This window comes from Rhinolophus ferrumequinum, chromosome 2 (assembly GCF_004115265.2).
Source record: "Rhinolophus ferrumequinum isolate MPI-CBG mRhiFer1 chromosome 2, mRhiFer1_v1.p, whole genome shotgun sequence".
NCBI lineage: Eukaryota > Metazoa > Chordata > Mammalia > Chiroptera > Rhinolophidae > Rhinolophus > Rhinolophus ferrumequinum.
This window is the reverse complement of record NC_046285.1, coordinates 107,831,992-107,859,111: the sequence shown is the minus strand read 5'-3', so window position 1 is coordinate 107,859,111 and position 27,120 is coordinate 107,831,992. Positions and strand designations below refer to the sequence as shown.

Sequence of the window (27,120 nt, the reverse complement as noted above, 5' to 3'; positions counted from 1 at the left end):
GTAAAAGTTCTTCATACAATGTGGCCTCTCCTGCAGCCTCTCTTCTGGGCTGTCTGCTCCCTGTGTCCTCACATGGTTGTCCCTTTGCGCGCGCGCGCGCGTGTGTGTGTGTGTGTGTGTGTGTGTATCCTACTCTCCTTATAAGGACACCGGTCGGATTGCATTAGGGCCCCCCCCAGTCACCTCATTTAACCTGAATCACCTCGTCAGAGACCTTAGTTCACACACTTTTCTCCACTGGGCGTTTTCGTTTGCCATGTCCTGGGGCTCATTCTGTACCAGTGCACAGAGTGGCCGTCACTCCTTTTCACAGCTGCACAGTATTCTGTTGACAGTGGACTGGTCCCCTGTGGATAGCATTTGGGTCGGTTTCAGGTTTTTGCTATTGCATGTGGCTTATGCATGTGTCTTTTCTTATTTTTACCAGTGTATCTGTGGGATACAGTCTGAGACATGGGATTGCTGGGTCAAAGGTTAAATTTATATTTCATTTTATGTCTCAGCTATTTTTTTAAGGTACTATTGAAAAAATATATTTTTAACAAATTAGCATTCTCAAGGAATCGGTGGGATGGTCTTTGCAGATTTCTCTGATAGTGTTAAGATTTCGTTTCTCATTTTGAAGTGGCTTTTCTGAGTCGGTCTGAAACTATATGGGTGTGTGAGTGTGTGTGCGCGCGCGCGTGCAGGCCAGCAGCATTCCGTCTGTCTGGAGGACTCGTGACTAATCCCATGCTGACCAGTAGATGCCGCTGTTGGATAGGGTGCTGGGTGGGTGGCTGCTGGCCGGCGATGGGCTCGCTCTTGGCCGCTCCCTACACGGAGAGGTGGCACAGAGGGAAGTTCCAAGGAGGAACCACAACGAAGAAGAAAGCCAGCTCTTTTTGGTGTGATCTCCTCCTTCAGGTTCCATGAAAATGATGAGCGTAATTGTTTCTCTGTGTTGCTCTTAGGCACCGTACGCCTTTCCCACTAACGCTGGACCCCCACCAGCCCCCCTAGCAGTTTATAAGTCATCTGCCCTAATCTGTTGCTTAGTTTTTTATTCTTATAAAAGGGTGATCTGACTTTAGACACAAAAGCCAGGCTAGATTTCAGATGACGGGGTGTACAAAGCCTGATGAGTCGGGTCCCGGGCTCCCTTCTCCCCGTCTAGTACCATGAGGGGGGGGGCGGCGGAGACAGTCAGGGTGTGTCTCGCCAGCGGGGGTCTCACCCTTCCTGGGACCTGGCCTCATTTGCGCTGGCCCCTCCCTCCTGGACGTGCTACTGCCCTGGGCCTTAGGGACCAACACTAGCTGTCCTCCCTCAAGGCCTTCCCTCCTGTCCCCTGTTGTTTCCCCTTTCTCGGTGTTAGCATGCCCTTAGGGGCAGACTTGGCTCTCCTGTCCCTTTCCTTGTTCCCCGGGTCGGGGTTTCCCCACACGTTATTGGCATTTGGAGTGAGATCATTTTTCCTTGTGTAGGACTTGTTTATGGCAGAAAGTTAGGTATTCCTGGTCACTGCCTGCTAGGTGGCAGTCCCATTCCCCAGTCACTGTGAAATCTGAAAACAATACCCTGTCTTTCCAAATATCCCCTGGGAAGCTGCGCTAGCGTCCCATCAGGCCTCGGGGCTTCAGACTCTCTCAGATGCCTGCCAGTCGTCGTTGCTGCACGTCTGCGTGCTGACTCTCAGCCTTCGCATGTTGGAACCAGAACTGACCTTTCCATCCCAGCACGGGCGCCACCGTCCACTCGGCTGTGTGGACCCTCGTGTGTCCTCACGCACACCTGCCCCGCGTCAGCGAGCTGCCACCTCTGCTGCAGGGGGTCCGTCTCCGCATGCCTCCCCACTCCGTCCGAGGCTGCGTCTCCCCTGCCAGGACAGTCGCAGTCACAACTTTTCAGACTGTTTATTAGCTCAAAATACAGCCGGCACAGTGCAGGGAAAGACATGCGCAGCTCAGGGAGCGCTCAGAGCGTTACCACCCTGGGCAGCGGGAGGCTGCCCGCCCCCGGTACCCCATGGTGTGGTGTGGGGCCCGTCCTCGCGGGAGACTCTCCTCCTTGTTTTGTTTTGTTTTTCCAACCTAGCGTGTATTCTTAATCACTGTAGTTAAGTTGCCTGTTTCCTGATGGATGTAATCTGTCAGTGTAATTGTATATTCTGTGTCGTGTGTATTCTATACTTGTACATATGTGTATGTATACAGTGTGGTATGTATTGTTTAGATCTAGGTTTTCTTTGTACAACGTAGTAATGTGTGTGGTTGTGTGTCATTTTTGTTCCATTGTGTGAATATACCACAATTTATATATACAAGCTTATGTACTGTGGATAGATAGGTGGGTTATTTCCTCTTTTTGTCCATTAGGAATAATGCTGCTATAAATATGCAGCAGATACACAATGGAATATTATTTAACCATAAAAAAGAATGAAATCTTGCCATTTGTGATGATATGGAAGGACCTTGAAAGGATTTATGCTCAGTGAAATTAGACAGAGATAGACAGATACTGTGTGACCTCATTTATATGTGGAGTCTTAAAACAAAACAAAACAAAAAACAAAAAACCAAACTCGCAGATACAGAGAACAGATCAGTGGCTGTAGACGAGGGGTGGAGACACGTGGCAAACTCTGAGGCCACCAGTTAGAGTAGCATTTCCAGGACAGTAGTGAGATCGTTCCGTTGTCCTGTTTATAAGATTCGCTCGTGGCCCTTCGTCAGCGACGCTGGTGATGCCCGCGCTTGCCGAGCTGTGCCCTTGGTCTGTCCACTGTGTCTCTGGGAGCGGGCCGAGTGGTCCAGGGTCAAACTCGGGGTGACACCCAGTGACATCTCACCTGTGTTCCCCCACATTTTCCCAGAGGGTCGCTCACAGGGGAGGGATTGTTGTAATTTGGTGGGTTACTCTGCGTGGGAGCGTGTTGTTGCTGCTAGAGCCTCGAGCTCTCTTGAGTGATGACGTCGGCGAGTAGATTCTTAGACGTGTCTTGGGGGGCGCGTGGGCTCGCGCTCCTGCACTTACACTCCTGCGAGGACCTGCTGGGCACAGCAGGTAAGTAGAGCCACCGCATTTCCAAAGTCTCAATTTATACCCCTCCGGGCAGTGTGTTGCTCTGGTTCCTCCGCGTCTGTGTGGACGCTTTTCTGAACTTTGGTTCCTGGGTCCTGGTGGGATTGGTGCTGCCTCACTGTGGGCTTAGTTTGCATTTCCCACGGTTAACGAGGTGGACGTCTTGTTGTATGTTTATTAGCCACTTAGATATATAGACTTACAGACATGGATCTCTCTATCTGGGGGGGTGTGTGTGTGTGTGTGTGTGTGTGTGTGTAATGCCTGTTCAAGTCTTGTGCTTGGTTTTCCTTTGGGTTGTTTTCTATATTTTTATAGAAGTTCTTTAGAAGTTCAGATATTAGCCGTTTGTTGGTTAATACCTATTGCAAATATTGTCTTCTGAGGCTTTCCTTTATGTTCTCTTAGAGCTGTCTTTTGACTATTAAAAAAAAAGATGTCTTTTGATGTCAGAAGTTCTTCATTTTAATGTTCTTAATTTTATCAGTGTTTTCCTTGATGGTTAGTGCTTTTGGTTATTAACTTTATTATTAGTGCTATTTAAGAGATCTTTATAACTATGGACCTGAAGATATTCTTCTGTTTTATCTTGTAAGAGAGTTATTGTTTTACATTTCATAAAACTGAAATTAATTTTGGGGTCAGCTGTACTGTGATAAAATTTACACACAGTAAAATGTGCCAGTTTCAAATACACCGTTCTTTGCGCTTTGACAAATGTGTGCTGCTGTGTACCCTCCAGACAGTCATGACACAACAGGTTCCCTTGTGCGGTCCCCTCCCACTTCCCTGTGGCCCTGCCATGTTTGATTTGCTGTCTAATACTGTGTTGGTGCTTTTTCTAGAGTTTCACATAAAGAGGCTTCTTTCACTTAGCACGGGCTTTGAGAGTCATCCATGTTGTTCCTTTCCTGCCAAGGGGTCTTCCATTGTGTGTGCAGGTCACACCTCGTCACTGACCAGCGGGTGGACACTTGGGTTGGTCCCAGTGTGGGGCTGTTATGAATCAAGTTGTGACTGTGGGGATGTAAGTTTTCATTTCTCTTGGGTAGAGATCCACCAGTAGAATTGCTGGGTCCAGGGTAAGTACAAGGTGTGATCGATCAAAAGATACTGTGGATGTTTAAATAAAAAAAATTTATTACAGTAAAAGACACATTGCCATTAACCCCCTTAAAAATACACCCCCTCGCTTCAAACACACTTATCCCATTGTTCTTGCCACTTTCTGAACCAGTTCTGGAAGTCCTCTTTCGTGAGCGTCATTCCTTCATCCTCCATTATGATAACATTCTGGGTGACACATCGCTTCTGGTATGACAGTTTCTGTCAAATAAAAACTTACGGTGTGTCCTGATCCACTTTATTCACCGGATCTGGCATGTGTGACTTGTGGCTCTTCCCCAAAGTCAAAATGACCATGAAAGGTAAATGTTTTGAATTGATTCAGGACATCGAGGCAGCCACGACAGCGCAACTAAAGACACTCACGAAAGAGGACTTCCAGAACTGCTCCAGAAACTGGCAAGAAGGATGGGAAAAGTGTGTTTGAAGTGAGGAGTATTTTGAGGAGGATGAATGGCAATGTGTCTTTTATTGTCATAAACTTTTTTATATTAAAACACTCACCGTATCTTTTGATCATGTCTCATATGTGTTTAAACTATTTTTGGTAGGAGTGGTCACATTGGCTAATAAAGAGTCACCAGACCATTTTGCATTTGTACCAATGATGCATGGGAGGTCCGGTTGCTAAATTCATCATCACTTGGTATTGTCAGTCTTTTTAATTTTAGCTATTCCATTCTGACTAAATACAGGTCTTTTTATTGTGTTTCCCCGAAAATAAGACCTAGCTGGGCCATCAGCTCTAATGCGTCTTTTGGAGCAAAATTAATATAAGACCTGGTATTATATCACATTATATTGTATTATACCTGGTCTTATATTAAAATAAGACCGGGTCTTATATTAATTTTTGCTCCAAAAGACGCATTAGAGCTGATGGTCTGGCTAGGTCTTATTTTCGGGGAAACACGGTAGTGCTAAAGATGTATGGCCATATCTCTGTGGTTTTGATTTTAATTTCCCTTGTGACTCACAACGTTGAGCATCTTTTCATGTGTTCATTTGCCATCCAGGTCTGCCTTGGTGATGGGTCTGTTCACATCATCTGCCCTGTTTAGAAAACCTACACTTCTGTGTGTCTCCTTTACTCTCACACAACTACCACACTCACAACACATCTGACACCAGATGTGTGGGTGTTTTCCCCACTGGGCAATTCTGTGACACCAGCTGGGCGTCCTACAATTTAACTCAATTCTGACACCACCTACCCGGAGATAGTGTCTGATCCCACGGGCTAAGGGCTGAGTCCCACAAGACTGCCTCCTTCCCCGTCAGATGCCACCCGCAAGTTCAGGTGGTCACCTGTGCTTCTGATTGATGAGCTGTAAATCGGAGGCTGCCGTGACCCTTGCCTTGGGTCAGTGAACTAGCTAGAGCTGCACAGAACTCAGGAAAAACAGTTTACCTGTTAGTATGAAAGGACAGAGTAAAGGATACAGATGAACAGCTCCCCGAACCCCAGACTGTTGGGATGTTACGGAGGCTTCCTCTCGTAGGCAAAAATTTCCTTTTTCTGGTCTAAAGATGAGCGTCATTTGTGGAAAAGACTGTCCTGTGGCCTGTGTCTGCAGCAGTGCCTTGCAGGTGGCTCGGCTCTGCATTGTGTGGGTCGTTTCTGGACGCTCCATTCTGTTCCGCTGCCTCAGGTAACTGTGCTACCGTCCGGGTACTGTGGCTTCAGAGTAAGTCTCGATGGCCCTTAGAGTTCGGCCTTCCTCTTTGTAAAGATTAGTGTCGTTTGCATTTTCACTTATCTTTTGAAATGTCCTGTCAAATTCAGACCAGAAAACCTGTGGGGATTTTGGCTGAGGTTTCATTGACTCTACAGATTGGGTTTACGGAGGATTGGTAACTATAACACTGTTTTTACCCTTGAACGTGATACATTCTGTTTATTAAGGTCTTTTATAGCTGTTACAGATCTTGCACAAGTTTTAAAGAACTTATTTCTACATTTCTTTTCTAACTTGCTAATATATAGAAACACAACTCAGTTATGTTCTGGGGGGGTGGGGGGGTGCCAAAAAAATGTATACACGTGGACACTTTTGGTCAACGTTGCTCAAGCAGTAGTTTGCCATAATCAGAAGTGTCTGGACGCTGATGGTAACCACTTTGAGTACCTCTTGTAACTGTAGAAGTCAAACGTGACTTGTATCTATCTTTTGTTATCGGTATATATCAAGTATTATAATTTTAATACAGTTTTTTCCTTTCTTAATATGTGTATACATTTTTTGGCTCCCTCTGTATATATTGACCCATTCAGCAGCGTTGGCAAAGTGCCTTTTTCTAATACTTTACCTTTAGGTTCTTGTGACTTTCTATGTATGTTGGTGCAGCGTCTGTGCATAATGCCTTGTTTCTCTCTTCCAGTCCTATGCCTTGTGTTTTTGTGGCAGGGGGTTGGTAATTTTGTGTCTTCCAAGAACCAGCTTTTGGTCTGGATCCTGTCTGTGTGTGTTTCTCATCTCAGTAACTCCCCACACTGGGCCACGCAGGCCGTGGCTTTGCGCCCTGCTCCCTCACTCCTGTGCTGTCGCCCTCTGGCCCACGACTCGGCATCTTCTGCTCTTCCCTCTGCACATTGGGTCACAGGGTGGGTTTCATTTTGGAGTCTCCCATATAACAACTAGGAGGCCAAATGACATTTCCTGGTGGCAGCTTCGAAGTGGCAGAGTGGGGCGTCTAGTCTTTCGACAACTACTGATCTTACATTGCTGAGAAGTGCTGCAGCTGAGTGCGTCTTCCTACGTGTACTTCCAGTGCTGAAGTCTGGTAGTCTGGGGACCGTGCTCACGTCTGTGGGGTGTTGAGGTGGGAGCTTCAGGTACTTGGCACGGTGTCGAGCTTCAGGATTCAGGAGTCTCAGGGCTCGCTGCGGCGCAACTCTAGTTTGTCTCAGTGACACGAGATACCTTTCCGTTGGAAAAAAATACACTGTGTTTGATTTATGAGCTTTAATCAAAATAACCAGCAGGCGTATTTTGGAAAGACAAGTTAACCCCTTTTGTATGTCTTTTCATTGGTAAATGGAAAGAGTTTCTAGTTTTTTTGCTGGTCTAAAGAACTGATCACATAGTTTTTGTCAGAATTGTAACTGGAGCGGGCATTCTCTTTGGACAAAGAATTTTAATCTGTTAATATGTATGCCATGTAATTTATAGTCTTATACACTCATTACAGGTATTTTGTTAAAATGCCAACATAATGTTCATTCTGTTTCATAATGGCTTTACTTTTTAATTTTGCAGAATTAACACTGAATCCCCCAGAAGGAATTGTGGCAGGTGAGGTACTAAAGTTAACCTTTTTATAATTTACTTCTAATTGCCAAAGTTGCCTTCAGAGTTACAATGTGGACATTTTTCTTTTCCTGCAGGCCCCATGAATGAAGAGAATTTTTTTGAATGGGAGGCATTGATTATGTAAGTCAATCATACGTGTTACTAGTTTTTCAGACTTTACTGGAAATTAGACACATGCATAACGTTCAGCAGCGCAGCTGTGCTCGAAGTGTTGATTAGAAAATAAAAGCTAAATGCATCTCTTACCTTTAGTTCTCTAGTCTTTTAATCTGAAAGGAGAAAACAACACGGACATTTATCCAAGAGAAATGAAAATGTTTCCTTAGCACCAGTAAAAGGTTTAGTGAGTATTATTTATTTGTAGAGTTTCAAAAGAACAAATTTTGAACGTCGTGTGGCTGTGCTGGGTTAACCCCAAACGGTATGGGTGGCTTTGGCTTCGGGAAGTCCCTGAGAACCTGAGGCTTTGAGGTGGGAGAGGCTCCTGGGGGGTGGGGGGGTTGGGCGCACCCTGGCCCCTGGCGTGGGTGCAGCTTGGGCCTCGCCCCACCTGTGCACCAGGACTTGCCTTCTCCTGCCCTCTGCTGTTTCCTGTGTGCCCATCTGGCCCTCCATTGTCCTGGACCCCGAGACGTGCTGAGCTCCTCTAAGATGAGAATTGTGGTTCCTGGGCCCATTCTAGAAAGATCATGACTGGATTTCATGATGCTTCACTTAGTGAAGTAGTGGTGTTGCTTGGAAAGAAACAAATGGACCTTTGATTCTAGAGCGTTCTGTGGCCGCCAGGACCCAGGCGCTCCATCTGTCTGCTTTTTGGCTGTTCTTAGACTTAGTGTATTTCTGCAAAATGAGGTTAGGTAACGTGGAGAGAGTTGAAGTTTATCATCAGTCTGTCAGTCTTCTCTTAAGTGAAATGAGATCGCTAATTAGTTAGAAAGTTTACACGTTGGACGATGTGCTCTAGTGGGGAGGGCCCGGAAGCGTGACGTTCACTGCAGCAAGTGTGAATTCTGGTTTGAGGGTGTAATTTTAAACAGCATCAGACTTTCTGAATTAGCCCAGTGCTTATATCACATAGTCCTAATATTTACATTAGTCTGAGAAACAGATTGCTGCCAAATGTTGTCTGTGGAGATTAGATTAACACGTCAAAACTGATGGGTTTCTTTGATAAGCAAAGTATTGTTTGTAACAGTCCCCAGCACACTCTGCCCAGGGGAGCGCAGCACGCCCGTCACTCCTGGCTGGCTGTGCTCTGTCGCTGCCGGCTGCTCTTCGAGTCTCAGTGTTCTGGCCTGGGGGTGTCTTTGCAGCCTGGGTTGGTGTTGAATACGGTCTTGTGTCTTTCACTCCTGACGCAGTCCAGTTGGACCGTGAGCTGGTCTGCAGTGTCCTGCTCTCACGGAGCACGGCTTTGTGCACGCGTGTTAGCTAGAGCTCTTGTTATTTTGAAAGAAACAGGAGATTACAGCACGTGAACTTGACTTGTAAGCTGCCTTTTTCCATTTAATTAGTCATGCACGTTCCTTGTTGACACGGACCCGTGCGCAGCAGGCCTGCTCGGACGCAGGTTGTTGGGTGGCCTTTCTGGTGCAGAGGCCGGGGGGCTCCTGACAAGTTGTCTCGCTGGGGGATAACGACTTGGGCAGCCACAGCCGACGACTGAGAAGCCCTTCACGGGACACACGAGCCCTCCACTGTGGTTTTCCAAGTGTTTCTGGTTAATAATCTGTTAGGGTAACTAGTACTAATTTTAGATAAACAGTATAAAATTAAACCAATATTTTGAAAACCTGTCTTAAATAAAAGTCATTAGAGCTGTTCTTCAGCAGAGCACGTCTATGTTTGCATAAGGCTTTTCTTTAGTGTGGAATTCCCCTGCGTCAGGATCTGGTGAGTTGGTGGGTTTTGGTCCTGTGCCAGGCCCTTGCACAAACAACAGGCCGCTCACCAGCGTACTGCAAACATCCATTAAGGACTTAAGTGTCCTCCTGTCAGTTCAGCTCACCCTGCCGTTCTGGCAGACAGCTGGCGGAGTCTCACTCCTAGGGATAGCTTTGCTTTTCTTTCTTTTTATTCCTTGACTGTTGCTGAGTTTCTTCTGTACCCTAGTGTTTATAAAAGCCCCGTTTCCAGGGTTTGCAGCTTTGCTTAGCTATGGGGCCTCCATCTCTTCTCCTCTGGGCCGGGAAGAAAACACCTTCAAATACCGACTGCCTGTTCTCTTCGGGCCCTTGTCCACATGCCACCGGCATGTCAGGTGATCCCCAACCGCCATCCTGAAAGTCGAGATTCGGGGACTCGGGTCGGAGCTCAGATTAATGAGCAAGGGAGAGCCAAACAAAGGAGTGCCACGGCCTGCTCTCTGGTGGAAAGGGACAGAGAACTCTAATGACTATGGGCTGAGCTGAGGAGCTGGGGCTCGGGACCTGGCAGGAAGGGCTGGGGCTTCCGTCAGACTGAGGGAGGGCCGCCGGGCTGTATGGCTGGCGTGGCTTTATGGTCTTGGGCGGTCACGCTGCCTCTTTGAGCTTCACGTACTTGGATCAATGCAAACAAAGAGGTTCAGTATCCTTTCAGACGTGGCTTCATGTCCCGTCTTTGGCTGGGCCTCTGGCCGGGCCTGCGTGACCTCGCTGGCCCTGGCTGTGGTGTGGGGAGCTGTCCGAGGTCCTTTACTGCGGAGGGCGGATGCGCTCTTCCGGTGGAGACGTCGTCGGTAGGTCCCAGGGGGCCCTGCGGTGCACAGCGGCTGTTTATCCTGTGGCCGGAAAAGGCGTGAAGTCCCGTGGCATTTTGCTGCCCCATTTCTGGACTGCCCCAGTGGTGACCTCCCTGCCTGGTCCATGGCCTAGCTGTTGTCCTCTGTGCAGACCAGGAGGACCTGTCGGCTGTGGTGGAGTGAGAAGGGCGTCCCCATCCTGAATGGTTGGGAACCCTCAGCTGACACCTCCGTGTTACTGTGGCATGTTTGGGTTCCAGCTGGGTTATGAGCGTGGCACAGGGGTTCCCAGGCTGTGGCTTCAGGACTGTGTCGGCTTACAGTAGGTGCGAACGCCACGGTCATAGCAGCCACCTTTTGTCAGAATTCTCTATGAGGTTTGCATAATTGCTGAGCTCATTGAGGGCACTTTAAATACAGTGCAAATATATTTGATTTCAAGTTTTCAGAAATGTCTGTATTGTGAGAAAATGAGGGTATCCCTGGAGATTCCTGGGGATTCCTGGACAGACCTAATCCTGGAGACGATGAGATGGAAGCACATGTGTGGTGCTGTCTTGATTTCTCAAAATGGGAGGCGTCTGCCCGTTTCCTCCCCACAGTTCTCCGCGTCGGTCTGGATGTCAGAATCACCTGGGGTGCTGAGGACAACAAAAGGAGAAACGCAACGAAACCAGTACCTGGACCTTCCCCACAGCGCTGCCTGAGGCAGGGCTGCTGCCACGTGGGTGGAGAGCACCGCGTGCCCGACCAAGGAAAGGGACACGAGGCACTTCCGTCCATCACAGCTCCCGGCAGTCCGCGGTGTCCCACAGAGGGCGCAGGCCTGTGGAGAGCAGGGCCCCTGCTGGCCAGTTTCTGTGCCAGGTCCCTCTTCGGGCATGCAGCTGCTCCTGCATTCCGCCGGGCACAGCCAGGGTCCTGAGGGCTTCACGGCATGGCACGGCACAGCACAGCTGCTGCCCTGGCCTTCTCGAGTGCTCGCGCGTGAGGGACGGCAGCGGCGGGCGGCTTTTCCCAAACTGGAGCAGAGATCCCAGGAGGCTGATGGCCCCTCCCGGTCTGCGGGTGCTCTAGTGGGCTCTGCCGTGCCAGGTGGTGGGGACCCCTCCCTGGAAGGGGGCGTCTTTATGAAGCAGTGTGCCTTTCTTTTTCATGCTTCACATGGTTATATCTTTGGAGAATAACCATCCCTAGTAATCCAGTTTAAGTGCTGATGGATGGTTTTACCGTCTTCCATTATTCAAACCCTGTCGTATTCATGTCACAGACATTTCGTCCGTGTGCTATGACAGATTTGCAAAAGAGAACAGCAGAAACAGATTCAGCACCTGCCTGCCGCAGCTGGGGCCGTGCGGGCGGGGGCGGCTCGCTCGCAGCTGGCACACGGCTTCCACGGGGCACTCTGTTGCCGGTCCGCTTCCGTGTGCAGGCCCGTGGGCTTCGTTTGTTACCCACGTGTGTCAGAATGAACAGCAATGAGAAATGGTTTTTCACTTGCATTTCTGCAATCCCCATCTGCTCTCAAGGGACCGGTGCTCATGGACGGTGTGGCGTCCAGCTGCCGGCGGCTGTGGGCAGAGGCTGTCGGGCAGCGTCCTTGTGGAGCTTGTGGGTGCCGTGCGTCACATCAGTCAGGCCCCCGTGAACCAGTGGCCCGCCCGAAGCGAGCCCTCCGTCTAGAGTGCAGCGTGGTTACTTTGCTGTAATACTCGTCTCAGCAAGTAAATGAATACTTTGTCAGAGCTCTGAAGTAATGCAGGCCATTACGTGAACCAATAAGATGGAAAGGAATTTTTAGGCTTTGAAGAATTTGTATTTTCCTCAGACAACTGTGTTTTTATTTCTGTTCTTCATCTTCTTCTATACTTTTTTCCTGAAGATTTTGAGATGAAGCCTTCTTTAGTGAAGGAGAAGTGAGGCTGTCACTTCTTTATTGCCTGGAGTATGGCACTAAAACTGGTCCAAAAATAATACTCATTACGTCTCCTTGTCTTGGTTCAGGAATTTACTCGATAGCGTTTTCCATCAGGTCAGCTGGCTCGCTGCCGCACGCGTGGGCCCGCCTGCAGGCTTGTCCCAGGCACTGGGCCTTCTGGGAGACAAACCCTGGTTTCACACGGTAGCGAACCAGAGCATTTGAGAATAGCTTTGATATTTAAGATGTGGGAGCACTTGAGGAAACGTTTGGTCATGTTTCTGAGGCTACAGGTGACCCTGTGGACTTTTTTTTTTTCAATTTTAAAGAAAGCCCTATTATGAGAAACAAAGAACTGTTATCAGCATATTGAGCAAATACCATTTGGCTCATTCCAGAAGCATTACCTGGGCATTTTTTCTCGTCTAACTCAGAGGTGCCGGAAATATTGAGGCACTGGAGCACATTCCTGACATAGTAACAGTGCTGCGTTTCAAGATGCTGTCTGTTTGCCCAGTCTTGTGTGTTAGCACTTTGGACTGTGTTCTGCTCTCAGATGGGTGGGGCTGATGGACGGAGGGCCTTGACCAAGCCATTGCATCCTGACACCTCTCGTCAGAAGGGCCTCTGGGAGGAATACCTCAGCAAGGCTTTGAGCGCTAAAGCCGGAAGAGAGGCGTGGCCTGATCGCAGCCCTGGTGTGTGGTCCTCCTGACAGGGTGGGCGTCACTCAGAGAACAGGGCGGCTCTGTCCCTGTGCTCCTGCAGCCCCATCTCTGTCTGCTGGACGCCCTGCCCTGCAGTGCAGCTGCGCCCCCACCCTTCCGTCAGCACCCCGCCCCACGCCCCTCTGCTTCTTGTGGCTTTCCTGTCCTGGTCTCAGGCCAAGGCCCTGGGCTGTCGTGCAGTGACATTCTTCCAAAACAAAGTGCCTGTTCACTGCGGCTTCCCCCAGCGGTAACTAGGACAGTTTTCAGAATCAGGTTTGTCTCTTAAATTGAAAAAACTTGGCTCCACGGAACACTTCTCACCTTGTTCCTGTTTTGCCCATTTTACCACCGCCCGGGCCCGAGGCCCATGCCGCTGTCCTGGCCTCCACTGTGGTGGTGCCATCAAAAGCTGTGAGCATTGGCACCAAATGAAAATAAAGCTCTTTGTTCAGTTTCTTTTTGAATTGTTTTGGTCTTTTCCCTTTAATTGTGAAGGTAAATATTGTCCTAATACTTGTAAATCTCTATATTTTTAAAATTTCACTGAATCAAAATAATTTTAGCACAATCAGTAACCACAAGAATTGCCACGAGGTTACGAAAGTCAATTTGGGGAATGTAATCAATGTTGTAAAGATTTTGTAGGGTGTCCGACGGACACTTGTCTCATTAGGGAGACCACCTCAGGGAAGATGTAGATGCCTGATCACTGTACTGTACACCTGAAGCTGAACAATAATGAATGTCAACTACAAGTTTATATATATATATATATATATATATATGTATGTATTTACAAGAAGCGGAGTACAGCATTAGGAACAGAGACAGTGGAAATGTAATGGCTGTGTGCGATATCAGAGGGGTAGTGGATGGGGGAGGGGGCTGTCACTGTGTGAGGGATACAAATGATAAATGTCTAACTATTACATTGTTTTGTGCACCTGAAACTAATTACAAATATTTGAAAAAATAATTTTAGCAAGATTTCAAATAAATTTGTACTTTTCAAAACCAAAAATGTACGTGGGTTGTTTGGAAGAAGTATATTGAAATTTTTTCCGTGCCATAGCTTGTGTTCATTCAGAGGTAGGAATGTGTTGAGCCGTCCCTGGTGGCCAGACAGTGGTCCCTGCGATGGCGCACACAGAAAGGCCCCCCCCCGCCCCGGCCCACAGGGGTGGAGTGGGGGCTTCTTTCCTGTGTATTGAATTGATGGCTCACCCCCAAAGTTGTTGCTGCTGTTGCAGTGTCTGTCATTCAGCAGGTCCGTTTTCTTATAAAAATTGACATCAGAAAAGTGGTCTGACATCTGTTAAAACTACTCGAGTGCACATTTTACATCTAACACCTGGACGGGGCGTAGGAGTTCATCTCAGGACATAGCCGGTGGCGCTCGCGCTTCCTCTCCTGCTGGCCTCATGTCTCCCACGTTGGTCAGGAGAGTTAACTTAGGCACAGAGTTTTAAAATGTGGCGGGACTTGCGAAGGGCTTTAGTCCCTTTCTGCCACTTTCCATGTGAGGAGTTGGTAAACCCAGGTAGATAGGCGTGCACGTGCCAGTGATGGTGAGCACTCAGGTGACCGTGTAGGCCAGGATGTGGCACCGAGCGCAGGCCCGCAGGTCAGGCTCCCACTGCTGGTCGCATGCACACACCTGACCTGCATGCAGCCTGCTGGGGATCACATGTGTGCTCCTTACCTGTTTCTGGAAGGTTACAAAAATCACTTCTGAGGCACGTTTAAAAATGAATAGCCTTTGGAATAACAACTCTCAGCATCTCATTTGTCTGCTGCAGTAGAATCTCGCTGTAACTGGTGCCATAGCTGATATCTGTGTCCTAATTTACCACTTACACGGGAGAGCAGGGTCCGCAGGGTCTTGCCGTGTTGGCCTCGCTTCTCCCTGACCCCGTGTGAGAGGGAGGCGCTGCTGCCCCCTCGTCCCTCAGTGTAATTCCATCATGTGTTTGTGCAGGCTGAACGGGACAATGAGAAAAAAGGATTCATCATTAGTATTTAGATAATCTTTTCCATGCATTTGTAAAGCAGCAGGATTTCCTTCATTTATTTCTAAAGTGTGGTAAACATTGAAAAATCTTCCTTGAAGTTCTGTCTATGTGTTTTATGTCTTCTAGGGGCCCAGAAGACACCTGTTTTGAGTTTGGTGTTTTCCCTGCCATCCTGAGTTTCCCACTCGATTACCCGTTAAGTCCCCCAAAGATGAGGTTTACCTGTGAGATGTTTCATCCCAACAGTAAGTGCTTTTGGAAGTCGTTGATGGTTCCCGGAGAGGTCTGGAGATTTTATCACCATGGGAGCTACAGTCAGTGGGTGACATAGGCCATTAAAAATGTTTTTTATGTTCTGAACTTCAGCAAATTAATCGTGGTGCTATTGACATCATGATTTTAGTTTTGAAGGACAGTTTAATGTAGATAAAAGAAAATGTGGACCTAAAAGTGGATGCCGTTTGAGCTGGTGGTTTTCCTGCTGGTGGGTTGTTAGAAGAAAGCCCAGCCCACGTGGATTACGCTGGTCTTCGTTACGGTGTGTTTAACAGTGTAAAAAATGGAAAGCAACCTAGGTTTTAAACACCAGAGAATTAGTTAAGTTGTACTAATCCATATGTTAGACTACCACGTAGATATTTTAAATCATCTAGAATAACACTTAATGGTATGGGATGCTGTACTGAATGAGAAAAGCAGGTCACTAACCGAGTCTGCACCGTTGCAGCCCCTGCCCTGACTTCTCCGTCCTCATGACGGGTCGCGGGTGGGAAACGCTTTCTCTACTGCACTTGGGGCTCAAAGCTCGCTGGGAATCTGTTGTCCCATGCTGGTGTGGGTGCAGTGTCCCCTCACGGAGGCCGAGCTGTGCTCTCCTTAGTGAGCTCGGCATCAGGTCAGCTCTGCACGCTCGGGAGCCAGCTGGCCGGGAGCTGGCCGTCGTCAAGGCCGGTGCCACGTGCACATGGCCCTCAGCACACTGCCGAGACCTTTGTGTGTGTGGAATTTTCCATAATAAAAAGGTGGGTTTTCTTTGAGTTTTCAAATATATTTTTGTACCAATGGAGAGTCACATTTTGCTAAAGACTCCAAAAGGCATTTTTCAAAGGTACAACTAAAAGGAAGGGAGGAGACACCGATGAAAGAAGACCCCGAAGAGGCTCATAGATGACGTACGCAAAAGTTGATGTCATATGGTCGATGGTCGATTGGAGAGGGCAGTGATTTCAAGGTGATTAACCTTGAAATGCAGCTATAAAGATGATTCTAGGTAACTAAAAATGAATAAGATTGAAGATAAATAAAGTCGTTGGAACAGTGCCAGTGACATGGTGTTAGAAACAGATATGGCCAATCAAGTGATTAAATTATGCGACTGTAATAAGAATAGTCTCAATATTATTTTTAATGTTCAGATAGCTAATACAAGTAGTTTTCAAATTTGACCTTACTGTAAATGTGTGCTATTTCTATTTTGTAAAAATTATTTTTGAGAAGACTTATTTGGTCTACCAATAGTACAAAAATTGGTCACCCCATAAGTACTTTTAAAAGATAATTGACCACATTTACTGAGAGTTGCTAGATTGTGGTGCTGAGGGAAGGGTAGCAGTTCGGGCCTGGACCATCAGGAACTCGCAGCTGAGGGCAGGGATGGACACAGACGGAAGAATCATACGGATAAACGTCGGGTCATGACGCAGCCCGCTGAGCTGGTGGCTGAGCTGGTGGCTGAGCTCAGCATGTGCAGGAAGAGCAGTGGGAGTTGTCAGGCAAATGTCAGGGCGGGAGGGGACCTCGCAGTGGAAGGAGCGAGGGGTCAGGCGGGTGGGGCACACCGTTCCAGGTCTCTTGGTGTGTCACAGCTTTGGGTGTTTATCCTTGGTGCTCTGGCCGACCGCTGAGGGATTGCGCGAGAGTGTGAGGGCTGGCATGGCCGCTGTGGTCTTCGACGGTCACTGGGGTAGTGTCGAGGACAGGCCGAGGGCTGGCTGGGATGCGGCTGCGGGGCCAGGGGAAGAGAGGTGGGTGCAGAGGTTCCGGGGCGCTTTAGGAGGCGAAACTGATGGGACTCCATGAGAGGGAGGGGGCGGCAGGAACACAGCTGTTTCTGGCGTGTTGTGGGGACAGAGCCAGGAGTGCAGTTTCCAGGCTCTCCGCCTCACCTGGAAAGGTGCTGGCTCAGGTAGTAAATAGCCATCAACTGTGATTGGATGGCCATCAGCTGTGGCTAGTTGGCCGTCAGCTGAACCAGTGAGCATTGGCCACTAATATAACTGCTGTGGCTACGCTAGCAGAAAAATGGGGGCTAACAAGGAGATGGTGGCTGAGCCTGCAAGCGGTGGAGTGTGGATTGCGGATTGCAGCTAGCAAATGGGGAGTCGGTCGGTTGGCAGAAAAGCAGACAGCAGGTTGCACGACGTGTGAATCCAGCCTCCATTGAGACTATGGTGGTATGACTCCGCCATCTATGGCTCCGTGGCCTAGCCACATCCTGTGTTCTTGTGTGGGGAGCAGGAGCTGAGACCCTGCAGGCCACCCTGCATGACACATGTGCGTGTCACTGCTGTAGTATCGGCCTTGAAGAAGTGACGCTGAAGTTGTAAACTTCAACAACGGTTCTGCTTTCACGGTAGAGAAAAGTGTTGAAAGCATCCAGGTGTACGGGGGCCAGCAGGACCTCCTGACGCCCACGAGCAGTGTGCACAGCTCCTTGTCCTGCAGTGCGAGGTTGTCCAGTTTCTGGGTGGCCAGAGCGCACAAACCACTGGGATGGCGTGAGTGAAAATGAGCGGCCAGGTGTCAAAGGAAGGCTACTTAGCACTACTCACATTTCTAAGCTTTCATGAATGCAGGTGTATTAAATAAATGTATTTTAAATTGTCTCTTATAACTTAGCGGCCTTATCATTTTACGATTGCATCTATCCAGATGGATTCCTGGATAGTAGTATCTGAGCTTATACTGAACCATCTGAGAATCTCCCAAGTATGTAAAAAGAAAAATAACAGATGCTTTTAACTTCCTTAATAGGACTGATCGCAATCTGTGAACTGGAAATTCTTTTTTCTCTAATCAGACCTTGGGTATCTTGTTAATGATGCTATTTGATGGGAGATAGATTAGATTTAGACACAATCGATTGCCAGAGAGTACAGACGATCATTTCTATACGAGAATAAGTTGCCACGAGAAGTCTCGGCGCTTGTCTCTTTCTGAGTATTTAAATAATGCCGTTGCCTTTGCCCTTGCCCTGTGCATGTATGTTTCAGAGTCCAGTTCAGGGGTTAATGGTAGAATTAAGAATATTTAAGAAGCCAGCTCTGAAAAGTATTGTGAATAATCCTAATTATACAAGATGTTTTGGTGAAATATTTGACTGCCAGGTATTTACTCCTTTTGGATATTTAAGAAAACCCAAGTGAAGGTGGATTGTCCCATGACGACTAGAACTGGATGGACCAGCCCCGAGCTCGTCAGGGAGTGAGCCCACCCGAAGTGTGTGGCCGGGAGCATTTGGACATGACCGTGTAGACCTGACATGATTGTGTGGACTTGACATGACCCTGTGGACGTGACCGTGGGGCTGGGAGCCGACGCTCCCGCTGTGCAGACAGCTGCCCTCTGCTGCACCATTGCTGGCTCTGGGGCCCGAGCTCGCTCACCTGCTCTGTTCCGCCCTCTGCAGTCTACCCAGACGGCCGAGTGTGCATCTCCATCCTTCACGCGCCGGGCGATGACCCCATGGGCTATGAGAGCAGCGCCGAGCGGTGGAGTCCCGTGCAGAGCGTGGAAAAGATCCTGCTGTCAGTGGTGAGCATGCTGGCAGGTGAGTGTGTTGGCGGGTGAGCGCGCTGGCGGGTGAGCGCGCTGGCGGGTGAGCTGCTGGCGGGTGAGCTGCTGGTGGGTGAGCCGCTGGCAGTGAGTGTAGCCAGCCGCTGCAGGCCCGCCCCAGGGAGAGGACCGGACAGCATGCAGGCTGCGCCTCCTGTCTCGTCCGTCCTCATCTCCCTGCCTCACTCATACTCATGTGATGAGTCCATGCACGTGCCTTTCCATTTCACGTTCTTGGTACTTTTCCAAGCACAACTGTGCTCATGATTGTGATTTTTAATGATGGTCTCTTTCTTGTGTGTGTCGTGTTGTTGACGACAAGTGGCTGTGCTCTGATCCGTGGGCCTTTCCTTCGTTCTGTAGGTGTTATCAGGGGATCTACTGTACCACAGACATTGCATACCCAGTGCGGCAGAGACCCCAGCGCTGAGGCCCCACTTCCCTAGGGCCCGGTATAGGCCACTTTGTTAAGTCCTGTGGTCGCGGTCCACATGGGGGCTCTCAGGCCCGTTCCCGAGCTAGCGCTGTCTGGGGTGAGTTTGGACATTAGGAGTTATGCATCAGGGGAGGGAAAGGCAGCTGACTCTGCTGGGGGCACTGCCAGGACCTTTTCTGGCTGGAGCTTGCCCCCGGGGTGTCAGCTAATGTGAGCTGAGCCTTAGGAACAGCCTGCAGCAGGGACGGCCCGGGGCCAGGTGACACAGGCTATAGTCCTCAGGCTCCCAGGGCTGTGGTGATGCCCTCCCGTGTGACCTGAGTGCCTGGGCAGACGGACGCTGTGCTTGGGGAAGGAAGAGCGGGTCATGAGTGTCCACCCTGGCAGGCCTGGCAGGGAGCTGCTCAGCCGAGGGTATGTTGTGGAAGTGAGGTCATTGTTGGGTAAGACAGCAGGTGACGGTCGGACAGGGGTCGTGGAGACAGCGCTCGGGGAGCCGAGGGCCTTGGAGGGCTCTGGAGGGGTGTGGTCTAGAAAACCCCGAAGGACGGAGGAATCTGGGAGAGAGGCTGACGGTGCCGCAGGAGGTCCCAGGAGGTGGCCCTGGTGGGAGGCCGACCTCTGGCAGCCACTGGGCTGACTGCTTAGGGTTCGGCCACGTCCAGGAGGAAGGAGCGTGAGGTCAACGAGATCAATGCGTGTGCGTGTTTGAAGGTGGAGACACGCACTCCCCTGCTCACACTGAGCAGGCGGATACACTGAGCAGGCGGATCCGTGGTAGGCGTGTGGACGGCAGACGCTGGGCCTGTCTGCAGACGTCAGCTGTAAGTTCCACCAGTGTGTGTGAACACTGGTCATTCTTTTTTTTTTTTTTTTTTTAAAGATTTTATTGGGGAAGGGGAACTATTGGGGAACAGTGTGCACTTCCAGGACTTCTTTTTTCCAAATCAAATTGTTGTCCTTTCAATCTTAGTTGTGGAGGATGCCGTTCAGCTTCAAGTTGTTGTCCTTTCAGTCTTAGTTGTGGCGGGCGCAGCTCAGCTCCAGGTCCAGTTGCCATTGCTAGTTGCAGGGGGCACAGCCCACAATCCCTTGCGGGGAGTCGAACCGACAACCTTGTGGTTGAGAGGACGCGCTCCAACCAACTGAGCCATCCAGGAGCTCAGTGGCAGCTCAGCTCAAGGTGCCGTGTTCAATCTTAGTTGCAGGGGACGCTGCCCACCATCCCTTGCGGGACTCGAGGAGTTGAACTGGCAACCTTGTGGTTGAGAGCCCACTGGCCCATGTGGGAATCGAACCGGCAGCCTTCGGAGTTAGGAGCACGGAGCTCTAACCGCCTGAGCCACGGGGCCGGCCCCAACACTGGTCATTCTTGTTTCAAGATTTTAATGTATTCGCACTCGGGGTACCCATGCCCTGCTCTGAGCTGCTTTCCAGCACCACCACTGCCCTGGCACTGTTCTTGGAGGCGCCTCGGGCACTGGGGGCCTGCCAGGGGTCCCCTACGTGCCACGTCCTCCCAGTGGCCTGTGAACCCCGGTCATTCTGCCCCCTACTGGCTCGTTCTACCCTTTGTAGTATTTAGCTCGAAGCGAGGTCGTTGGGGGTGTTTGTGGTCTTCATGTGTGCCCAGCAGATGGTGCCCCTGAGGGCCCAGGTCACTGTGCCGGCTGCATAGCCAGTGTCCAGCCTGAGGCCTCACAAAGAGGACCCAGTGAGGAAGGGTTTGTGGAGTCACTAGAAGGGGTCATATTGGTGGGAGGGACAGACGCTGTGGCAGGGAAGTGGGACTGGGGTTGGTGGGGGCGGCCTGGGGCTTGGACTGCTCGCTGCCTGTCAGCCTATTGGCAGCCTTCTCTGCTCTGATCTGGTCACTTCTCAGCGTTCTGACCACGGACATGGAGGTCACCACCTGCACCTCTGTAACTGCCGGTTCTTCTGCCCCCTTCCCGCCGCCCCCTGCCTCTCCGACCCATCCCGGAGCCTCTGCGGGTCCCAGCTGGTCCGCGGCTAGCTAGCCTGGGGTCAGGTGTCCATATGGCCCAGACATCACGAGGGGCCACGTGTGCCTGGCAGTGTCCTCCGGGAGGCGCTGGGATGGGAGCTGCACCAGGGCTCAGGGGGGGTGTAAGCAGGTGGCTGGTGGTCTGGCTCACACCCCAGGGTTGTCCTCGTGTGCCCAGAGCAAGATGCCTCGTGTGGGCACATTTGCACTTGGGTGGGGGTCACAAGTGGGTCTTGCCCACTGACCTCACACCGCTTCTCAGGCGAGAAGGCTCTCGTTTGTTTGTTGGCTCGCTTTTTTTTTTTTATTTTTTATTTTAGGAGGGTGCAGCTCACTGGCCCATGCGGGGGGATCGAACTGGCAACTTTGGTGCTACTGGCGCCACACTCTAACCAACTAAGCTGACTGGCCACCCCCGTTTGTTTCTTAAAGGACGGGCATCTGCCCCCAGTATTTCAGTTGTTAGCACCTCTTGTTTGTTGCTGGGCTGCATCTCTGGAAAGATCCACCAGTGTTTCTAAATGAGAGCAGATCTTGCCAGTTCCGCCCTCACTCTCAGTCCCTTTCGAGTGGATAATGTCTGCCTTTTCTTTCAGAGCCCAATGATGAAAGCGGAGCCAACGTGGACGCCTCCAAGATGTGGAGGGATGACCGGGAGCAGTTTTACAGGATTGCCAAGCAGATCGTGCAGAAGTCCCTGGGGCTCTGAGGCCTCGCCCACGTGTGCGTGCACACACACCACCCCACGGTGGCCAGTTCTCCCCGCGACACTTGGCCACAGGGACACTGTGCTGGTACCAAAAAGGCAAGCTTACAGAACCGCCTCATCGTTCTTCTTCCCACCTCCCACCCCAACAGGCTTCTCTTCTGGAATTGTGACGATGTAGGTGATGTCAGCTGCATGCAGCAGTGGTGGGTGGGCTGTCAGCTGTCACCACTGCCTCTCCAGCTGCAGCACCTGCTCACCGCACCTAGTGCTCCCCTCCTCCCGAGGGCTGACGAGTACACGCCAGCCTCCCCAGGGACTAAACCAGTACTGCTCCTTCGGAAGCGGCGGGGCCGGGAGCCCAGGCAGAGGGCGGGCCGTCTTTGGGGTCCCTCTGGTCCCCGTGCCCCACGAGGACGTGACTTTGGCTCAGTACTTCATACTTTACAAGCAGATGTTTTCCTTACAACCTAGTTACATCTTTTCCATTTGTTGTGTATTACAAACTGTCACACTTAGAACTACTTTCAGGAAATAAATACATTTTAAAAATGCGGATTGATGAAAAATGGGGTACATAGAGAAGAAGTTTACTGCTGTCATAAAGACCAACATATTTCCTGCTCGCATTTGTTAAAGATTACATTTGTGTCTTAGTTACCAGTGTGGGAACACGAGACTGAAAGCTTTAGTCGAAGTTTCTTCTGGACGCACAGGAGTAGGTCTTCTCCAGTCTCACAGCTGGGGAGCGCTGGGCTTTTGTACGTTGTGGTCGCAGCAGGAACTCTGTTGGGACGAAATCATTCTTCTCACCTTGGAGCTGGAAGGGAGCCTCCCGTCAGCGCAGAGCTCAGAGCGTGCCTTACCCCTCAACGTGACTGGCGCTCATGGAAGTGTGGCAGCGGCCCTGCCGCGGTGGGCCCAGCACGCCATGGCTGGTGGTTTTCACGTGGTCTCGGTCTTCTGCTGTGTGGGTGGCTCGGTGGCACGTGCCCAGGTTCCACTACAAGCAATAACACATCTGTTGCACGCAGAGTCACACACTTGGCCTGTTTCAGACAGGTTACATTTAAATAGGAATTTCTATTTTTGAAACATGGGACCGTCTACAAGACATACGCTAGGTCTTCCTGTCCTTTCCTTCCCTTTCATGGTGTGTCCGTGGCACAGGCGTCTGCTTTCCCGCCAGCTCACAGCGAACGCCCTCTGTCGGCAGGTCCTGGGTGAAGGGCTGCACGTCAGGCCCCTGTGGACAGCGGGGTTTGTCCCGCTCAGAAGGGCCAAGGCTCAAGCCTCGGGACTCAGTGCAGGGCTTGCATTTGGAAGACGCAGGGATGGGGGTGCTTCCCCTAGATAGTATTTGCAGGCGTGTCTGTAGGAGGTGGAGCTCGTTCCGCAGAGGAAACGTGTGGAGCGTTGTGAGCGTTGTAGCCACCTGAGCAGGTGGCCACGGGGCTTTTGGGAAATCTGGAGAAGGGGGAAAGGCAGTCTCTTTGCAGAACAAAGTATTTTTATTCATTTGTATTTATTAAATGGAAAAAAAGAATCCCATGGTTAAAAATAAAGTTACATATTTTCCCCCATCTGGCGCTGTATTTTTCTTTGTCACATTTTTATATAGCCGTAGGGAGACCAAGGCCAGGTTGCCTGCTGTGGAACAAAACATGCCAGAGGCCCCGTAGTGAAGCTGCCCTCCCCCGGGCAGTGCACACGGGCACCAGGACCCCGCGATTCCGAAGACTCTTGTGAGCGTGTCACGTACTTCCCTTTCCTCCATTCTCCGTGTCTCCTGGAAGTCTCGGGTTTCCTAGTCGGGGTCTGTGACAACAGTCAGGAGAGGGACCTGGGACGGAGGGGATGTCTTTGTTCACCAGCCAGTGACCGGACGCGGGCAGCAAACGTCAGTCGTGTGAGCAGGAAGCTGAGGTCACACTTCTGCGGATTCTCATGCGGCCTTGCGGTCACAGTACCACTGGGCCTGCCTCTGAAGCTCTTTACGTAACGTGTAAATAAGTGAAGCGGCACAGATGGCGGTTTCGCTGACCAGCCATCCTGTTTGGTGACTATCACAGTCGGCTCTTCTCTGTCGTCCCCTGTGATCTGAGATGGGCCCCAGGCTTCCGCAGAGCCAGGGCTGGCTGCCTTCCCGACCCCGGACCAGGCTCTGCCGCCTTCCGTCTGCTGTGCTCTGGGCGCTGGCCTCGGCCCCACACAGCTCATTCTGCTGCTTGTGGAGGGGCTGTCTGTCTGACGTTTAATGTCAGACCTCTGATGGATGTCACGTTGGGTCTCTGAGACCATCCCAGATTTAGTGATTTGCTGGACTCAGCTCTGACAGGGCAGTGAGAGGATCCAGGGCACCGTCAGCACGGGGCAGGCGTGGGAGAGGGCGGGGACACGAGGCGCAGCTTCCAGAGTCCATTCCGCTGGACGGTCACCTGCCCAGCAAGGCGTGTGACAGCACGTGTGAGGGGTCGTCTGCAGGGAGCTCGTCAGTGATGGAGCTGGTCTGCCGGCACCTCTCCCCGGTATGTCCCCAAGTCCTAGACTCCCAGAGGGCGGGCAGGTGGCAGCACAGCCGTCGTGTCTGTTGGAGCTGTTCAGGCCCGGGAGGCGCTGTCATCACGGGGGTGGGAACCTGTCCCGGTGCAGCCAGGGGCCCGTCTCGGGCAGGCCTGGCCAGGGCCGCCCCAGGCCTGCTCTGCTCCTTCCTGCACAGGTGTCCTGCGCCTTTCCCACTGGGGGACTTTGAACGAGATGCACTTTCTTCATTCATTGCTCTGTTACTGTCCTTGTGTTTCATTTGTTGCTCCCTCCTGGGTCTCTGAAGCCCCACTTGCTGCTGTGGTGGCCTGGGTGTGGCCACAGAGGTCAGGCGTGTCCCTGCAGGCTCTGGGCCCACGCGGACTCTTGCACCACCAACTGGAAGCGGCGAGCTCCCAGGGCGACCACTTGCCCAGTCCTGCATGTAGGCTGTTGGTACTACCAGCTTGCTTTCTGGCCAGATTGCGAATTTGTTGGAGGTGAGTGCATTCTGGTGCATTCTTTCTGTGTATCAGAGTCCCTTGGGAGACTGCAGAACTCTAGTTACACAGCGGGGTGCCCAGGATTGCCTCCCGCTGCCTGCCTGGCCCTGGACAGTCAGGCTGACAGCAGGACTGGCTGCCACTATTGCCCACACCACGGCCGCCACGTGTCTGTGTGTCCAAGTCAGGGGCCCTGGGGGCCTGTTGTGAGTGTCCACCTGGGACTGGTCTGCCTCAGGTGGGGCAGGGGGGGTGCAGAGAAGCCTCCTGCGTGGTCTTGGGCTGATTTTTGAAACCCTTCCTTGGGAGGTGGGCTGTGGGGTGTGTCCTGGGACTCCGCTCTCCCTCCCCTGTGTCGTTCAGATCTCAGTCCTGCGAGATGTATGCCCTTGTACAGGAGGCAATGTGGCTGGAAGGGTGTGTGTACCCTGGTGCCTGCCCAGCGCTTTGCAGCATGTCAGAACACGGGGCTTTGTGGGCAGTGCCACCTGATGCCTGGGGCCGGGGAGCAGGGTGGCATGCAGAGCCTCCTGCTGTGGGGCTCCAGAAGGAGGTGGCATGGGCGGGCTGGGGCCTGGCCCCCTGGGCAAGTCCCACGAGGGCTGGGTTCTGGGGAGGGGCCCCACGTGGGCCCTGCACCACACCACACGTCCCCTTCCACGCCGGGAATGGCGTTGCTGGGCTGAGCTGTGTGACTGGGGTCCAGTATTACAGCCCTGCAGATCTGTTCAGGTTGTGCTCTCCTCCCCCTCCTCCCCCCGGGCTTTGTACATGGGACAGAACAACCATTCACTCCCTGCAGAGGCCGGTGCCCGCAACCAACCAGAGCCCCGCCCAGTAGTACTGTCAAGGTCCCTGCCGTGTCCTGGTGTGAACCACCTGTGTCCCGTAACCCCCACCACTCACGCCCAGCTCTGGCGGACATCAGCCCCAGCCTGGTCATGCAGTGTCTGTCCCTCTGTCCTCCACATCGGGAGGTGTGCCACCCTCCCCTCAAGTCCTGTCATCCCTGAGCCCCAGGAATCTCGGTGGCAGGGGTGGCTTGGGCGTCTGCTGAGGCTTCCCCTCCACCTGGTGCCTCCCTGCTGGGGTGCCGCCGTGTCCCGGGGTGACCAGCATCCCCAGGCTGCCGTGGGTGCACAGACACCCGTGAGTGCTCACGGGTTCTGCCCAGGAAGGCTGGGCGTGGGGCTGGAGGCGGGTCGGCTGTACAGGCTGTGGACCAGCCTGGCCTTGTCCGGCCGCAGCGCTGCTCACTGTAGCAGGACAGCTTGGACGTCCGGTTGGGAGCCGTGCCCTGGAGCCAGAAGTCCCCGATGGCGTCCCAGCTCTGGGCTCAGGGCTGAGGGACGGGTGCCCACCTCCAAGTGCTCTTGTATGAGCGGACCCCTCGCGATCCAGGGTGCGCTGTGGCCTCCACGGGGGAGGAGGAGCCCTCTGGGATGGCAGCCCCCTCTGTCCACGGCGGCCCACAGCCCCTGCCGTGCAGCTCAGGCCCAGGTTCATCTGACCTCTCGGCCCCTGCAGCTCAGCTTCTGCCGCTGGCCCTGGGCGGCACTCTAACCTTTGTCCCTGTTGGCTGGTCCCGGCGCCACTCCCTGCCCTCCCAGAACCTGGAAGTTTCTTGGAGAGCATCACCATCCGCTCTGCCATCAGCGTTCAGGAAGGTGTGCGCTGTTCCCTGGGACCTGGCCAGTTCCTGTCCCTCAGCCTCCCGCTGCTCCTTTCTTCTGAGGGTAGGGCCGTGTCCCAGCTGCCCTCGCTAGCCTGGTGACCCGGTCCTTCCCACCGCCTCTCCCTGGGTTTCCTCTTCTGGACGAGGGGATCATAGTGCCTGCCTTCGTGGGCTGCGGGAGGCCAGGGGCCAAACTGCAAACTGCAGGAACGTGCGTCTGGCAGAGGGCGGTGCCACCCTTGGAAGTTGTCACACCGTCCTGAGGACATGGACACATGCAGGAGTGTTCTTTGGCTGTCACTTTCTGTTTTGACTAAATTTATCATGTCACATGAAGCTAGGATAGTGGTAGCGAAAGGAACTGGTATGTATTAGGTTGGTGCAAAAGTAATTGCGGTTTTTGCAGTTATTTTTAACCTTTTAAACCGCAATTTTGCTCCAACCTAAAAACATATACAGAACACAGGGTACGTCAGTTCCCCAGAGCAGGGTCGGGGGCATACTGGTCCGTCATTGGTGTGTGACATGGGGAGGGCGGGACTGGCACTGAGGGACCCCTCAGAGCCAGCGT

General features: G+C 51.7%; 1 protein-coding gene across 1 annotated transcript in view; it reads left to right on the top strand.

Moving 5' to 3' along the window:
• UBE2G2 (ubiquitin conjugating enzyme E2 G2) overlaps positions 1–23,424 on the top strand; it is a 33,224-nt gene extending 9,800 nt beyond the window's left edge. Inside the window, exons 2-6 of the mRNA XM_033088755.1 lie at positions 7,452–7,487; positions 7,580–7,625; positions 14,994–15,112; positions 18,556–18,696; positions 21,739–23,424. Of these exons, the coding sequence (XP_032944646.1) occupies positions 7,452–7,487; positions 7,580–7,625; positions 14,994–15,112; positions 18,556–18,696; positions 21,739–21,851 (455 nt within the window). The 3' untranslated portion in view covers positions 21,852–23,424. The remainder of the gene's footprint in view (positions 1–7,451; positions 7,488–7,579; positions 7,626–14,993; positions 15,113–18,555; positions 18,697–21,738) is intronic.
• Positions 23,425–27,120: the final 3,696 nt, after the last annotated feature.